Source organism: Elaeis guineensis, chromosome 8 (genome assembly GCF_000442705.2).
Source record: "Elaeis guineensis isolate ETL-2024a chromosome 8, EG11, whole genome shotgun sequence".
Lineage (NCBI taxonomy): Eukaryota > Viridiplantae > Streptophyta > Magnoliopsida > Arecales > Arecaceae > Elaeis > Elaeis guineensis.
Window position 1 is genome coordinate 54,160,661 of NC_026000.2, and position 18,881 is coordinate 54,179,541.

The window sequence follows — 18,881 nt, forward strand, 5'->3', positions numbered from 1 at the left end:
TTGAAACACGACTGTACACAGCTCCTAAACTGGAGTGGTCAATCCCATCTTGACACACGCACCGACAAGTCAGGTACTTGACTACACCCAGCAACCTTCCGTCACTGAATTAGAAATTCAGGTAGTCCAGTGCCTAAGTGCAGTGAGTTGCTTGCAAGTCACCATGGCGGTCTCAGGTCGGAGAGACATTTATACCCATATCCCATCGGAGCAAATCTTGACAGCAGAAATAGCTCCGGAGTTGGTCACGTTCAGTGCAGATGTACCATTACATCTCACCTGTATGCCATACCAGTGTCTCCACACTCTTTGGTTATGAGGACAACCAACCCATATGGCACACAACGACCTATGCTCGATAAATATTGTCGTCCTTGATAACAACGTATCATTTGGTCGCGAACATGTTTAAGGACTAAACGACAAATCCTCCTTTGTCGAGTCTAAATAGTCCTAAGGACTTCACCACAACACAGGAGTTCATTAGAAGATGAAACATTTGTGATGAAAAAATACCAAAATAACTTTTATTTATTTATAATTCATGTACTAATACAAAAGGAGCACAACTGTCAACAGGCTGACGATTGGCTTTGGGATACTATTCCTTCATCCCGAACCTCTCTAAGACCTTCTGTATGTAGCCCCCCTGAGATAGATGTAGCACCCTCCGGGCTCGGTCTCTGAAAATCTCAATGCCTAGGATCTTCCTTACAGGGCCCAAATCCTTCATCTCAAACTCCCGAGATAAGGATGCCTTCAGATCCTACACAAACTTCCTACTCTTGCATGCTATAAGCATGTCATCCACATACAAGAGTAGGAAGACCCTAGAACCATCCTCAAGAGACTAAACATAAACACAGGGATCAAACTCGCACCTGAAAAGTTCAATGCTACGCACATAGGAGTCGAACCGTTTGTACCATTGTCTCGATGACTGCTTCAGCCCGTACAGCGACTTCTGCAACAAACAAACCTTTCTCTCTGATCTTGGATCCCTGAAACCGGGTGGTTGCTCCATGTAAATCCTCTCCTCCAAATGCCCATGGAGGAATGCCGTCTTGACATCCATCTGCTCCAGCTCTAAATCTTGAGCTGCTACAATGCTCAGCAATACTCTGATGGAAGTATGTCTGACGATGGGAGAGAAGACCTCGCTGAAGTCGATGCCTTCCTTCTGGGAGTATCCCTTAGCCACTAACCTCGCCTTGAATCTGATACCTCCCTGCTCTGAAGGCCTTTCCTTGCGACTGTAGACCCATTTACAGCCAATGGGCCTCTTCTCCTGTGGCACCTGCATCAATTGGCACATCTGGTTTCGGTGGAGAGACTGCATCTCCTCGGACATTGGCTGGACCCACCTCTCTCTATCCTGGCTCTCAATAGCCTCCTGATACGTATATGGGTCTCCATTCGCTGTCACCAGAGCATATGACAGCATCTTCTCGAAGCCATATCGGTCTGGTTGCCTGATGGTCCTCTTGGGCTTGTGTAAGGCAACACCGATATCAGTCCTCGATCTAGCTCGCTCCTGCTGGACCTCTCCACCTCGATCATCCGTCCGAGTCCTCTCCACCTGTAGAGACACCTTAGGTAGGTGCTCCACCTGAATGTCATGTCCTCCAGTAGTACCTACAAGAGGCAAAATCAAAGAGGTAAGTTGTCCAGCAGCACCCTGCTGGACCTCCTCCTGCTCCTGCTGCTCCTCCATGCCTGCTCGTCTCCGTAGGACTGACTCCTCATCAAAAGTCATATCCCGACTAATGATGACCTTCTTTTCCAAGGGATCCCACAGCCTGTATCCCTTAACTCCTCGCGGATAGCCTAGAAACACCGTCTTGCATGATCTGGCGTCTAGCTTGCTCCGCTCACCAGCTCTAATGTGCACATAGGCCGTGCACCCAAATACCCATAGATGGCCCAGCCCAACTGTCCTCCTAGACCACACCTCCTCTGGAAGCCTGCCATCCAACCTAGTGTGAGGTGACCGATTGACCAAGTAACCGGCTGCATCAACTGTGTCAACCCAGAACACCTTTGGAAGCCTGCCTGCAGCCTCATGCATCGTACCTTTTTCAGAAGTATTCTGTTCATCCTCTTGGCCACCCCATTCTGCTGTGGAGTTCCTTAACTGAGAAGTGTCTCCTGATCCCACACTCCTCACAGTAATCCTGGATCTCTCTGCTGGTGTATTCCCTGCCATTGTTTGACCTCAGACACTTCACACTCCTCTCCTGCTCCTTCTCCACCTCAGCTCTCTAGATCTTGAACTTGGTGAAGACCTCTGACTTCTCTCTCATGAAGTAAATCCAGAGTTTCCTTGAGAAATCATCAATCAGGGTCATGAAGTATCTGGCCCCATTTCTAGCTGAAACTGGAGCTGGTCCCCACACATCCGTGTGTACTAACTCCAAAGGGGCTGCACTGCAGGCTGTACTAATGTTGAACTGAACTCTCCTCTACTTTCCTATCTGGCAAGGCTCACAGATCTCCCCTGTAGCACCATCCTCCAGATCAGAGATGAGTCCTCTCCTGCTCAACTCCCTCAGCCCCTTGTCACCCATGTGGCCTAGGCAGTAGTGCCACATCCTGTAAGCCCCTTGCTGGTCTTGTGCTGCAGCTGCTGCATCAGACTCTCCGATCACCACAGATCGCTCCATGCGATAGAGGTTATTGTCCAACCTCCTGCCTCTCATCACCACCATAGCTCCATTGGAGATGTTTAATACTCCACTTCTGGCCCTACTGCTGAAGCTGTATCCACTGCGCTCCAAGTAGCCTAGTGACACCAGATTTTTTTCCAGCTCCAGAATGTACTTTACATTTGTCAATGTCCTCACAATCCCATCAAGCATCCTCACCCTGACTATCCCTATCCCAGCCATCTTGCAAGGATGATTGTCGCCTAGAGTCACTGATCCCTCATCTGTCTTGGTGTATGTCGCAAACCAAGACCTGTGTGGTGTGTAGTGATGTGAGCACACAGAGTCTAGTGTCCACTCCTCTGTGTAATGCCTGTGACCATCTGATACCACACATAGATCATTCTCCACCTGCTGCCTAGCAACTGCACTCACTGATTCTAAGCCACTTCTTTCTCCCTTCTTGCTCTTCATAGTGGACATTCTCACTTGAAGTGCCCGAACTCGTTCCACTTGAAGCATTTCATCTCTTTCTTTCCCTTCCTGGACTTGGACCGCCCTCTGAACTTGCTTCTGCCTCTGCCTCTGCCTCTACCTGTCCTCTCCCCTACTGCCAAACCCTCCTGGGAAGTCCGATCTCTAGTCAACTTTTTCTTTTGCTCATTAGACCTCAGCACCGAGACCATGTCCTCATATTCTAAAGTCTCCTTGTCATAGAGCAGTGTAGTCACCAAAGAGTCATATGATCCTGACAGCGAACACAAAAGCAACAGGGACTTATCCTCCTCATCCAGCTTCACCCCGATATTCATCAACTCCATGCACAACTGGTCGAACCTCTGAATGTGGCCAATCACATCAGATCCCTCCTACATCCGAAGACTGTACAACCTCTTCTTCAGCATTAGCTTGTTGCACATATTCTTCCCCATATATATGGTGTGCAACTTCGACCAAAGGCCCTTCGGGGTCTTTTCTTCCAGCATCGAATACAACGCCGTATCCGCCAAACATCCTCTGATCACCGAGCATGCTTTCATCTCCAACGATGCCCACTGTCTATCTGTCATTCCCTCAGGCTTCTCATCCAAAGCCTGATCCAGATCTGCTTGCACCAGAAGATCCTCCACCTGGATTTTTCACATGAAAAAATTCTCCTTACCATCAAACTTCTCAAAATTGACCTTCATATTGCTGCCCATGACTGGATCCAAGCCAAACAAGCAATATAAAATCAAGAAGTGTAGAATATACCTTGATGGTACCTTGCTGAAAATTTTCAGCACTTGGGATCTTCAACTTTTCGTGCTTGGAACCGCTTTCTCACCACCGTGACTCTGATACCAACTATTAGAGCATGATCCTGGCTCCTCCCATGGACCTTCGGTGCAGCAGAACCAGCAACGAACAAATCTGGAGACTTCTGGACTCGATCTAAGGCCCTTTACGAAATTAGCCTGGTTGCTGTCTTCTTCGTCAGCCTTTCATTCCAGATGAAGAACGCCTCTGAAATCACCTCTAAAAAATCCAAGATCTGGTACCCAACTAGATCAGGCCTGGACCGAGGTTTTTCAATTTGTAGATCTCAAATCGGGGTATTCTAGATAGAAAGAAGGTAGATGGAGACAGACCTTGCAGATCTGTCCTGCTGCAGCCTTTCCTATAGATCTGTTGATGGAGATCTCACCTGTGCCTCAAACGACCTCAGATCAACTCCAGATCTGAGAGAAACTTGTACCAATCTCTTCGCAAGAGATTTCAAATCCTGAACCTGATGTTTGGATGGCTGCAAGAGAGGGAGAGGAGAGAGATGGCTGGCGGCACAAAGGGGAAGGAGGTAGCGCCTCCTTGCTTTTCTTTCCTTTTTGGGACCTGGCGGCAAGAAACCCTAGGGTTTCTTGCTCCTGGGGTGTGGAGAGTAGCTGGAGAGAGAGGGAGAAGAGAGAGAGAGAGACTTGAGAGAAAGAGTTCTGTATTTTCTTGGCTTCATCAAACCTATACACAGTACATGTATATATAAACACAGGGTCAAGTGACCCAAACCCAAAACTCCCTTGACCAACTCTATGGGAGATTAGGTTAACCCAAGCTTATGTACACCCATGACTCAACCTAATCTCACCTATCCTGGGCCCAGACCTGGCCCATAAAGAGTTGGTCTCTTGAGGCCCACATAACCTAGACCTCAAAAACCCGAAAGGCCCACAGCCTTTTAACCTAGGGCCCAACTAGCCCTAGAGCCTCCATGAAGCCCTCATGAATGATGGACCTTGGCCTTAGCCTTGGTCCCCTGGGCCTTGGGCACACTACCTGGATCATAACAGGTCATGGATCTGATATATTATATTTTATATACATTAGATGTAGTGTAGAAACATATTGATATCATCAACATGTAGTTCTTGCTCTTTATATTTTAATTTTGATTTAATACCATGTAATAATCATGTAACAGGATCTTAGATCTAAGATTTTTTGATTTTATAAGATAAATTTTTGATTTATTTTAGTCTTCCACTATCTAATCTTGAAAAAATTTCAAAATCTAACCTTGAAACCCTAGATCTGGTTCCTTCAATGGCACTATTGATTGTTATAAGGCCTGTCTTATGACTAAAGGTTTCAATCAATAGGAAGGGACTGACTATGAGGAGATGTTTAGCCCTATTATCAAATCAGTTACTATTCAGACTGTCCTATCTATTGCGGTTTCTCTTGGTTGGCCTATCTAATAGCTTGATGTTAAGAATGCTATCTTATATGGGCTCATAAATGAAGAAGTCTATATGCAATAACCGTCTGGATTCTCGGATACTTCTCATCCTTATTTTGTTTGCCAGTTACAGCGATCTCTGTATGATCTTAAATAGGCCCCATAGGTATGGTTACAATGTCTGAGTAGCTTTCTTCAGTATCTTGACTTTTCTAGTTCTCAAGCAGACTCTTCTCTATTTATACTATGATGGTTTAGTTATATGGTGCTTCTCTTGGTCTATGTTGATGATATCATTCTCACTGGCACATCTAGTGCTCCATTCATGTCTTTTCTTATCGATCTCAGTCAAAAATTTGGGATGAAAGATTTGGACCATCTTCATTACTTTCTTTGTATTAAGGTATTTCTAGTTCTTATGGTTTTCATCTTACATAGTCAAAATATATTCATGATGTTCTAATCTATTATGCTATGCTTGACTATAAGCCTCTTTGTACTTTTGTTGCCGTAGAGTCTCGTCTCTCCTTATTTGATGGTGATCTGTATGACAACCGCTCTCTCTATCTCAGTGTAGTTGGCAGTCTCCAATATCTCACGCTCATGAGATCTGATATTGCTTATATTGTTAATCAAGTTTGCTAAATTATATATAAGCCTGCCACATCTCATTGGGCAACCGTCAAATGCATCCTTTGCTATCTAAAAGGTACCATTACTCATGGGCTCTTTCTTCGATATGGTTCTTTATCTCTTTTGCATGGTTATTCTGATGCTGATTGGATTGGAAACCTTGGTGATCGATGCTCAATTAGCAAATACGCCACTTTTCTAGGTCCAAATCTCATCTCTTAGTCCTCTAAGAAGCAACGCACTGTTGTTTGGTCAAGTAAAGAGTCTGAATACAAAAGTTTAGCTAACGCTATTGCTGAACTCATTTAGATACAGTCTTTGCTTCATGAACTTTGCCTACAGCTTCGCTCTTCTCTGACTGTATGGTGCAATAATCACTTTGTTATCTATCTCATAACTAATCCAATGTTTCATGCTCGCACCAAATACATTGAAATTGATTATCATTTTATTCGGGAGCATGTCTTTCAGAGTAGTTATCCATTCACTTTATTAACTCCACTGATCAGCTTATTAATGGGCTTACTAAGGGGCTTACTTCATCACGCTTTGTGTTTCTTTGGTCCAAGCTCAATGTGTCTGACTCCCCATTGCGTTTATGAGAGAGTAATAGAGATAAATCTTCATAGTAAGATATTTATGATTCTGTTATCAATAAATTAATAGTATAATCTTGTGTAATCATTAGTAACCATATTGTATGACTTATCCCTTTATTTAACTACAGCAGGCTCATCTTAATGAATAAGGTGAGGTTTACGAAATTTTCTCTCTCCAAATATTTTTAGAACTATTTGTTTTGCTTATTTCCATTGTTTCTTGAGATTTGGTACGAGGGATGCCTGGCTAAGATCGGGTTAGAATAAGACCGAAACAAATCGATAATGTCAAAATCCACTAGCTTTACCAACTGAACAAGTTAGCATATTTGATTGTGCATACCGCCTCATGATGTATAATTTATTTGGCCCAGCTTGACAAACAAATGCCAGCGCAAACATAATTAATTGGATGAGACAAGATACCAGAGGAAAGGAATGTCATATCTTTATGTTCCATTGTTAAATATTTTGTTTTCTTATTTCATTGAGCGTACTTGTTTAGTTTATCCGGTCCGATTTATCAAAGAAAAAAAGAGAGTTGGGTGGTGCAAGGAAGTCCTCCGTTCGGCACGTGGTGGTAGGTAGCGCGTGTGGTGTGGGTGGTGCAAGGAAGTCCTCCGTTCTGCACGTGGTGGTAGGTAGAAAGCAACGAGCGGCATTGTGTGGTCCAGTGGCTGGCTCCTCCCAAGATCAAACGTTCATTCTAAGCAGAAAGTCTTGCAACATAATATAACGGCGCTGAAGGAAAAAGGGTGGTGGTGGCTTGAGGATTCCTCGGCCACCCCACGCGCACTCGATGGCTACTAACACCCTCTCCCTTTCGACACACACTGCCCTCTCCCCCCACACAGCACGCCCACCCCAACCCCTCCAATTTATTTGTCACTCCTTTCATCTCCTTAATCTACATATGTCTATATACATAAGCTTCTCTCCCCTACCACATATTCTAACATCCTCTCCGTGTACTAGACAAGTCCCACATCAACCAAACTCATCTTATTCCTCTCTCTCTCTCTCTCCCTCCCCCCCCCTCGTACTTTTTCCGGTGAGTGTTATTCCCAACCCGCGATGTGATGCTAAGTACTTGTGTTAATGAATAGTCCATTGCTATTGCAGACTGTAGTAGTTTTTAGTCCTGTTTAGTGTGCATATGTTCATTTATATGGGACTTAAGTTTGATGATATATTTACAAAGTTTTTCTTTCTTCATGTTAAAAGATCAACAAAACCTTAATTGGTAGGATATATGGACTTCCATGTATAACACTTCATGTGCACCAGGATTTGTTGCCTTCGTTCTCCTCTGTGCGCACAAATTCTAGTGTGCGGCTGATGTTTCTTACGTTCCAAATATAGGCTAGGGTAAATATTATGTTTCTTCTCAATGTCTTCTTTCTTCTCTGATTATGAGAAAATCTTTTTCAGAACTAAAAACAATTTTAGGATAATGCGGCATATCGACATTGTATATATCCACGATCCTTGTTCCGCTTAGCATTTAGGTGTGTAGGGGGTGGTGGATGTGAAAGCACCACAGACCATGGAGTGCACTCAAAGAAACATGGGCATGCTTCAGCCTTAAAAGTCAATTCTTCCGTCTACTTTCTTTTCTTTTCTTTTTTTTTTTTTTGAGAAATTCCGTCTACTTTCTATCAAAGTATTTTATATATATGGTGCCCAAAAGGATTTTGAAAGATACTATCAAAGATGACAAGAAAGTTAGAAATTTTTAAGAGAAAAAAAATTATATAATTGTTAGGATAATATATCATCAGTTATCTTGATATGTGCTTCTTAAAGGAAACTTGAAGACATGGTGCAATTGGGTCCTTTTCTCATGAGTGCTTCTTAATGCTTTAGAGATTTCTAAGATCTTCTGTTGTGGTTCTAAAGTCTTGTAGGCCCCACTTTACGACCTTTCTCCCCCTATCTAACTCGCGGATGTCAGGATTTCTTCAGGTAAACTAGCAATGGAGTTGGAATCTTGTGTCCCACCCGGCTTCAGGTTCCATCCCACAGAGGAAGAGCTTGTGGGGTATTACCTGTCAAGGAAGGTTGCTTCACAAAAGATTGACATGGAGGTTATTCGAGACGTCGATCTGTACCGAATAGAGCCATGGGATCTCCAAGGTTTGTGGTATTCTTGGAGAAAAATATAGCATGATTCTGACATACACTTATTTATGATTGCTATTTATTTTAGTTTCTTTTTTTTGGTGCTTCTAATAGATAGGTGCAAGCATGGTAATGAAGAACAAACTGAATGGTACTTCTTCAGCTATAAAGATAGAAAGTACCCAAGTGGAACACGCACCAATAGAGCCACTGCAGCTGGATTTTGGAAGGCAACAGGCCGAGACAAGCCAGTACTGTCAAAATCTAGAGTTATAGGGATGAGGAAGACCCTTGTGTTCTATAAAGGGCGTGCTCCAAATGGGAGGAAAACTGATTGGATCATTCATGAGTATCGCCTTCAATCAAAGGAACGTGGACAGATTCAGGCAAGTGACCATTTTTTTTTTCTCGTATATATTATGGGAATATAACCATCATCATAATTGACATGCGCTTCAAATCCATATTAGTTTGTTTTTTTGAATTGACTTCTGAAAATTTAAGATTTTAAGTAACATGTATTCTGAGATGTGTCTGAACGAATATGTAATATTCAAGAATGCCCAAATACATAAAAGCTTTTTCTGGGAAAGAACTCAACACAGGCAAGTTAATCACCGGAAAACTACGCCTTCATCCTCCGACGAACACCATCATTTAGTTTTGGATTAACTAGAGTGAAAAATCACTAAAGAAACTATCACGGATTGCATAGGATACTATGGTGACCGTGGGTTGCTGGATGATTTTGAAATTAAGAAAGAAATAGACGAATCTTTAGATTTGAAGCTACTGAATGGTACAAAATTTATCACAAAAGCATCTCTCCCTCTTAAGCTACTGGACCTCATGGTATCAAGGGAAAGCAAAAACAGCATTGGATGAGATGATTAAAATCTTACAAGAACCAACAGCTGAAATGAAGGTCATTCAAGTATCGGAAAGCTGCACTAGCGAGGTTAATAGTAAGCCAAACAAAACCTAACACAAGCTAAGTTAAACTGCTCATCGTAACCTTCTATTTGGCTTCGACCAACTCTGTGGATCAACCAAGCTCTGGGTTGGCCAAATGATGGGTCTGCAACCTCATCTCCCATTACAACCAATATTGTTGTAATTCGCTCCTGTAAATATCTGCAGCAATAAAATCGGGTAGAACTACTTCCTCCCATTTCAATCAAAAAAAAAAAAAAAGTTCTTTAAGTTACTGGCTGATGAAATGTTCAATTATTCTCTTTGAATCTTCTATTATTCCTTGAAGAAATATGGCATCATCATCTGTGAAAAAAATAAGATTATATATCTCACATCTCTTAAATTTGAAAATTGGAATTGCAGGAGGAAGGATGGGTTGTATGCCGAGCATTTAGAAAACCCAGTCCCAATCAAAGGCAATGCTGCAACAATTACGATCCCACTTGCTGCAACAATATTGACCCCCAATATGGACTAGAATCACTTGTAAACATTGCTAGTCCAAACCGTTTCGTGGAATCCTATCCGGGAGGATACCTCCAAGAGCAACGTACTGGATGCGGGGGAGAACTTGAGTCAAAGAACACTCTCCTCCGCCATGTTCTTGAACTTCCACAACTAGAAAGTCCAAGGTTATCGACAAGTTTATCCACTAAGGAATGCTTTGAATCTAATGTTGCGGGTGTCAAAGAGTATGCTTGCAACAGAAGTGACCGTGAGGGGCAACTAATCGATTGGAAGGTCTTGGACAAGTTGCTCTCCTCACAGTTCAATGAATCAGCTTCTTCAACTATGCCAATTTTTCCAGTGAATTGTGATGCAGGTGCTCAAAACCAGGATCATTTCCTTGCATTGTTTGATAGATCAAAGTGTTGACTCTTGTTTCAATGGCTATATACGTTGCTAATAATATAATGCGGCAAGGTCAAGAGCTACTTGATTTGTAGCTATTATTACATTTCAAGTACTAAGTAGAGAAGCATTTCAAGTTGTCTGGAGCCCTCTTAGGTTGAATTTGTTGTGCGTTGTTGTGAGTTGTTCTTTAGTAAATACGTACTGATATCTATAAAAAGGAAAAAATCATCTGAAATTGTGTTGATTATTCCCCTCCCCACCTCTGTGTGTTTGTGTGTGTATGTGGGTGGTTGAATATATGGTAGTTATATAATACGAGTTGTGTGGGATGTAAATATGGCTTTACAGTTTTTAATTTTACCATAAGCTAAAAGATTCTACAAAAATGTTGAAATCCTCTCAATTTTGGTGCATGACCTCTATGTGCTACTGCTGCAATCTGAATACAAGTACATAATAGATTCGCTATTGCAATATGCCACCTTGACGAATTATCAAATATCATGAGGTTGTAATAGCGAGCTGTCTTGAAAGCATAAGCAAAATTAGCTAACGTTTATTTCATCTATGTTCAAAAATTATAGGTTCTAGGAATTTTTTGTCGCATGTCGAGGTCAAACTCCCCACCCACCAATCCTTCTTTCGCATCAATAACGATTTCTTTCTCCTCTCAGCTTTCTATTCCAACTGGTTAGTTGAACCCCCTTGATTAGTTGACTCAATTTCATCAGACAATCTTCTCACAGTCAGAGTATTCCAATACGAGTCCTCAGTTTTTCCTGATTACATTTTCTCCATTATATCTCCATTTGTTTGTTTATGCCGTCAAACATTCTTTTTTTTGCCTCCTCTTGTGTGATTTATTGACTCATAAACCAGTATTAGATTACATCTGTCCATTGTGTCTCCAGCTGTTTGTTTTGCCATCACATATGCTTTTTTCTTCCTTTTTGTATGAATATCCTGACACATAGACCACTATTAGATTACCGTTGTCTTATAAAAGGAGCTAATAAATATATGCAAAATCTTCAAAAATATTTATATTTCATCTATCTTGCTTCAGTATACTTTCAACCAAGACTCCTATCCTCCTAAAAACTAAGTCCTACGTATGGAATTGCATGAGATTTTCATTTATATAGTGTTAGGAGAAAGGATAGTGTCCAATATCTTCTTGATTGCAAGGGGAAAGTGTAATGTTTAACACATGCACATGTCTAGCATCTAAATTTATGTAGAGTTGCATGCCTCTATCAGATCTTAGGAGTAACCTAGCTGACCTATAGATCTTGCTTGTCAGTTCTATTTTTTAATTCAGTTTGTTAGTTCAAGTAATCAACGACCTATTGATTAGTCGGTAAGCAACACGTGGATGAAAAGTACGTAATGATCGTAGTCTTGCATACCATACTCATCAAATAAAGATAATTCCTTATGATAGCATTGTGTTATTGGAGTAAAGCTTTAGACACCCACTTGAGTGGTCAACCTATTCGCCAGTAGGTTGCACGATTTGATAATATTTTCACCATTGTCCTGGGTTGTTTGTTGTTCTCTTTCTTAAAATGTTAATAGCACATTTTTAATTTATAGAAGCAGTAATGCATGTTGACATTTTGATCCAAAGATCTTGGTATGATAGGATAAGGTTAGCTACTTGGAGAGCGATCTCCTTCAACTGTCATTGCATTGATGACTTACCAATCAACCAATGGTAACTTCACAAGTTTTCAAGTTGTCAGTTAGACTACATAATCATAACGAGCTTAGGATTCTATTCAAAGGAATTGATTCTAATGCAATAAACCAGTCCTGATCATGAAGAGGCACTTTGATGCAGATCAGCTGAAACACCTGCTGTAATTTACCTCCATGGAGCATGATTAGGGTGTTGCAGTCCACTAACTACAATGGCAAGCTAGCTCAGATGGCAGTAAGTGAAGCTCATTATCTACAAGTGAAGAGTTCGGAATTGCCATTATTCAAGTAATCATCACTGTCGGATAATATGAGTTTTGGACCATGAAGTTGTTCTCCTCGAAGATTTTAAGTCAAAATGACAATGATTCAAGGTATTCCTGCTCTAATGGTGGAAATTACATGATAATCAAAGGCAATCAACATGAGATATATATGACTCCAATCCATTTAGACATGTGGACCATGGTTTTACCACCACTTACGTGGCAATTAAGACATATATGAAATGAATTAAAGTTCCCATAAAGAATTCAAGAGGTGAAATTGGCCCTTGTTATGGCCAGAACAAAGTCCAATCCTTGCAGAAGTCAGCAGTTTAGTGTTTAATTATTTCCCAGAACCTGCTTTATGCTAGTATATATAACAGTAACGAAGCATCTGGACCTAAACCTGAATGGTTTCTCTTTCCTCAGCTGTAGGACAGAATGAAAGAGATTGGAATATAAATATTGCATTTCGGCAGTTTACAAGCTATTATTCCTTGATGATTTTAGTCTACCATGCATTGGCTTATCCAATATGTCATTCTATTTGAACTCAGAGTTGGATTATCATACCTTCAATTCGAGATCGTGAATCAGAGATCATGGCAACCACCGCATATTCAGAAGAAACTCTTCCCACAAATATATATATATATATATATATATATATATATAAAGAATCTCTTCATGATATCATAAAGCAATAGCAGAATAAATAATCAATAAATTAATTCTGAATTTAATTAATTAAAAATAACTTTAATTTCTTACAAAATTCAATAATATTCAAAAGATTTTATATCAATTAAACCTCAAATAATAATCTTTTAAAATATGACAATAAATTAAAATCTAAATTATCTTGATATTGTCAAATCTCGCTTTTAATCTCACTTCCAAAATAGCACCTACATCTGCAATCAAATATCTGAATATGAAAAGAAAGATAAAATATTGAGTCTGATTGTCCAGTAAACAATAAATATCTGGACTAGATAATTCATATGATAATATAGGATATGGTAGTCAAAATCTAATTTGTTATTAATTAGCATACAAATATAATCAAATTTATTTTCAAAATATGAATTCAGTAATATTAATATTTCTCAAATATTCATATATATTATCATATATCTGATTCAAAATCAATCATAGTCAAAATCTGATTCAAAACAAATTACAATCAACTTATTATTTTTAACTATGACGGTATTTATATCCTGTGGCTGAATCGAAATACCACACTTATACCCTATGACGGATCCGGAATACCATATTTATACCCTATAGTTGAACTAGAGTACCACATTTATATTCGCTTATCAGATTGGAATACCATACTTATACCTTATGATAGGACCACAACACCACATTGGTACCTTATGGTCGGGCCAAATATAAAATCATGAGCTTAGTAATAGTTAGAACGCCGATATATAATTCCCAATTGACAAAAATTAGAACATAGTCAGGCTAAAAATTGAAATATGATTTATATCAATTTTTTTAATAAAATAACATATATTTTATAATCAAATTAAAATATGCATATACGATTTCAGATTAGTAAACAATTATAGTGATAGTTCAAGAAATATCACTTTGAAATGCCATATCAATTTTCATTCAAGATATATTTTTATAAGATTCATAAATCACATATGAATCCTTTAATAATTTGTTCAATATAAAAAATAATATTATAAATAAAAAGAATTAGAGAAGTTAAATCATTATCTATTTCACACGTACTCCAATAAATTCAAATAAATCCAATTTTTTTTCAAACTCTTTAATTGATAAATCATATCATAGCCTCCTATTGCAGAACATCTTCTTGACTATACCACTGCATAGAATTGAGTCCAATAATTAAAAATGATGCAGATAACTATGAAAGATAGGATTGAGAGGTAGTCGCATCTGATGGGACAAATCAGTCCAATCATTCAACTTTATTCAATTGGGATAAGAATAGCCTATAATTGGCTTTATAAAGATCAAAAACGACCAAATTTAGTAGTATCTAATAAGGGACAAGCAGTAATGATCGATGTCCCAGTCAGTCCAATTAACATAATTTCATCAAATCATAATTGAACTGGTGCATAAATGGTTCAATATAATCATGGATCATCAAATATAATAATATCTGGTCTCGTCAGGATGGATATTGACATACTGTCCGACGACCATAGGTTAGGATCCTTTTCACCAGGGTCAGATCAAAATTGTTGAAAGTAAACCCTTTATTGGGTCAATCTTAGACAGATAAACTCCATAAACAAAGAGAAATAATTTTGGAGAAAGAAAGTTGCAGAAAGAGAAACTATGAAAAGTATGTGATGAGAGAAAGAAGGGAGAGAACGAAGAAAAAAAAACTCTCCCTCCTTTTTTTTTCTTTTTTTTATTCTTTTCTTTTTTCTTTCTTCTTCCTCTTTTCTTCTTAGTAGAATAGGGGACCTTCACTTTTCCCATTCTTTCTTCAAAATAGAGGACCTCCTGCCAACTGTGGCTATGGCTGATGGTGGTTTGGGCGATGGTGGTTTGGGCGATGGTGGCACTGTTGAGAGGTTTGCCATTGATGGTCGGTGATGAAGATGATAAAAAAAATAATGGAACATAGGAAAAAATAGAGGTTCAATCTTCTAAGAAAATCTGATGATTACTAGCTAGAATCCAAGCTTCAACAACTGAGGAAGGGGGAGAACAGGGTTAATCAAAGGACCAAGGGCTCTTACCTAACTTTTCGAAGACACTTGACCCATGATTCTGGCAAACTCAATAGAAAATTCTCAAGATGAGAAGAAAAAAAAGATGACTTTTCCAACACTGGCAAGTAGCCGGAGTTGGTGTGGTTCGAAGGACTCGACCCCCTTTTAAATACCACTAGAGAGAGGAGTCCAAGTCCTCCCTAGCTTCAATTTCCATAGAAAATCATGAGGAAGATGGCTCCCAAAGGGAGTCCAATTCCTCTCACTGGCATGTGCTAGCCCTTTTTGTTAAGCCATGCTTTAAAAATCATGGAGCCTATTGGGTCTTTTTTCTGATGGCTGAGCCGATTAAGTGGACTAGGCCCAGTCCATTGATAAGCCCAAAATGGACTAGATATTACATGGGTGGCCTAGTAAAATGAAAAGTTTTGCAATAAAAGTCTCATTTTTACATTTGACATAGAAACAGTTGGAGGGACATGCATGCATATTTTAAATTTTTTTTTTCTAAACAATATAGCGGAATAGAAAGTTAAAATATCTTTAAATCTAAATCATGCATGTATAAAATATAGAACATATGAATCTACTTTATATGTTAAAATTAAACATATACTGAATTTTATGCTGAAATTCAATATGTGCATGATCGAATCACATACCTGTTTCGCAATTTCTTTTTTCAAATCTGAATCTAGAAGAAAGTAGATTCTCTTTTAGCCGTACAAGTACACGATCTCTTTAGATATCCACTCAAAATCAGCTTGGAATAGCTTTCTTTGGTGTTAATCTTTCTTCTCCAAGAACAATCACCCTACAAATCTGAATGAAGCTTGGATATCAATCAACTCTTTGATCCTTTCCTTGATCTTTTTCTTCTCTTCTTCTCTTGCTCTTCTTCTCTTGATTATGAAGCAACTAAGATCTTAAAACCAGCAAAGAAAAGGAGACGCCCAAGCTCCTCTTGGGCATGAAGATGGAGGACATCTAACTCCTTTGGGCATTGGATCCAAAGGAGAGAAGAGAGAGAGAGGCATGGAGGGACCTTATGGGAGGTATGGGCAATTGAAAATCTAATGTTAAGAACCTTAGAGAAGACTCCTTTAAATAGAAAAAAGATTTGAATCCTATTCAAAATCAAATAGCCCATTAATATAAGTCCTACTTGTATTAGAAATTCTTATAGCCTTAGATGCTTGACCCCCTTTAGGAGATCTATTAGGCGCCAACTATTGGAGCCTCTGCACTTATTTTTTCACACACCACATGGGGCCTAGGGGATGCCCCATGCTGATCCCACATGTCCTCTTTAAGGTGGGCATGCTTAACTTGATTAAATCAAGTGATGCCCCATACAAACAATTAAAGAAATTGATTAAGGGTTTGAACCCTTAATAAATATGATTCGAAATCTTAGGCACCTAACAATTGAAGCCCAATAAATCTAATTCATTTAGATTATTAGTAAATAATTAACTCAAATTAATTTTATCAAATAAATAATTTAATTGTAAATAAAAAATTGGGTTCAATCATGTGCTAATAAGATTACCCTGAACCTAATAGGATTTCTCTAAATCCAATTGAAACTTCATAAGTCTAATTACTTATTCCAGGTCTAATCCCTTTGTTGTGTGACCCCATGGTTCAATTCTATTTGGTAGTAAGATATACAATGATCTCTATCATAGTATCATTGAAATTTTTTTCAATGGATCGAAATGATTTCACTCTAGCTCATCAAGGATTGTCGATCCTTGAGATTTTATTTTAGTTCTACTGGATTGCCACTACATACTGCTAGGTGCCACTGATGGATTATGAGAGTTTCATATGATTCAGTCTCTCTATCATGAGTCCGACTAGATGGCAGGTCAAGGATAAATCATCAAATATCATCATCAGTCATATGATAAATTCGATTAGCTCAAGTCTAATTCTGATCCTCATAAAAAAATTTTCCATCAATCACACTGCTGTAGCTACAAACTCTTGAACTTAGCCTCTCAAATCTCATAGAACTACTCCTCTCTATCAAGGTCGATAGATTCCATCTAGATGCGCATCCTACTCCTACAGTGGATCAACTGTTGCCAACATCCACTATAAGATCTCAATGAGATCATATTTATGTGTCAGTCAAACTCCAGTAGCCTCACTGTGAGCAATCATACCATCATAGGTCAAAAGATTATTCATACAACTATAACATCGAGACGATCACTGATGATTGATTAAAAATTCAAGTGATCTCTCGTATGATCATGCTCAGTACTAGTTGTTCTCTAACAACTACCCACACTCATCGCTCAATGTCTCTATACTATATACCAAAGACTTATCTATCTTGAAAAAAATATTCTGTGCATCGATCTATCTGAATCGATCACCGTCCTTATGATAATACTATGACTAGAAGCTTTTAAAAATTTTATACATGTTTCTAATTCTCAACAGTACTTTAAAAATATGTATTGAAATATTAATTCCATGGATGATTCAAGGATATATTACTCTTAAATAAAAATTAAATTTATCTTTTTATTGATCAAGTTAATATATTAAGTATAAAATTGTGCCCTAGATTTATTACAATGTGTCAACTAGATTGACTTCTAAGATATACATCTAATAATCTCACACTTGAACTAAAGTCAATTAACCACTAATATAAGTCCCATCTTCTCAAGGTGGACTTCCATCTTGGACTGGCTCAATTATTTTATCAGTGGATCTATCACATTATCCATGGAGTCTACTTTTCGCACCTTGACATGCTTTTTTTTGAGATAGTCACGTATACTACTGCTATATGTGCTTGGATTTTTGATGAGACCTAAGCTTCTTAGCGAAGGCTATGGCATACTCGGCTTCGATTCTAACATTAAAATCAGATTTCATCCTACATATTTGTGGCATATTCAGCTTCGATTGATCAGTTGTTTAGAATTTTTTCAACATACCGAACCAACATTGCATAAGAATACATCCTGATGTAGACACTCTATCATCAGCATATATGTATCCTCCCACTCCTAACTCTATCCATTCTTCAAAGACTAAGAACAAATCCTTAGTGCTTCTTAAGTACTTAAGAATATTTTCATAGCAGTCCAGTGCTTCCAATTTAGATTTGACTGATATCTGCTCGTGACATTCACAATAATGGCTATATCAGATGGAGTACATAGCATATCATATTTCTATGCCCAAGAGGTAGAAGTTCTGTTTTAGAGTTTTTTATGCGAATATTTTCATTATCTCCTCTTTATACTACTTTTGTGATAGGCCTGACATCCTCTTAGATCTATCCCTATAGATCTTTATTTCAAGAATATAGGATGCTTCCCCTAGATTTTTCATGGAGAATTTCTTGGATAACCATCTTTTGACCGAGATCAGTATAAAAATATCATTCTCAATGAGGAGGATATTATTTATGTATATATAAGAAATATTATTACACTCCCATTGACCCTCTTGTATATACAAGGTTCCTCTTTATTCTTGATGAAATCAAACGATTTGATCAAAATGAAGATTTCAACTTCGAGAAGCTTGCTTTAATCTATATATGGATCTTTGCAACTTGCAGACTCGATACTCACCATCACCAGATATGAAACTCAAAGAATACTCCATATAGATATCTTTCT

General features: G+C 38.8%; 1 protein-coding gene across 2 annotated transcripts; it reads left to right on the forward strand.

Annotated features, from left to right (window-relative positions):
• Positions 1–8,285: 8,285 nt before the first annotated feature.
• LOC105034962 (NAC domain-containing protein 30) lies at positions 8,286–10,836 on the forward strand. 2 transcript variants are annotated; one of them, XM_010910320.4, is made up of 3 exons: positions 8,286–8,726; positions 8,826–9,097; positions 10,050–10,836. In XM_010910320.4, the coding sequence occupies exons 1-3, from the start codon at positions 8,567–8,569 to the stop codon at positions 10,560–10,562; spliced, it is 945 nt and encodes a 314-aa protein (XP_010908622.2). In that variant the 5' UTR covers positions 8,286–8,566; the 3' UTR covers positions 10,563–10,836. The 2 variants fall into 2 exon arrangements, with proteins under 2 accessions (XP_010908622.2, XP_073118346.1); XM_073262245.1 differs by having other exon boundaries at positions 8,561–8,726; positions 8,830–9,097.
• The last annotated feature ends 8,045 nt before the right edge of the window (positions 10,837–18,881 follow it).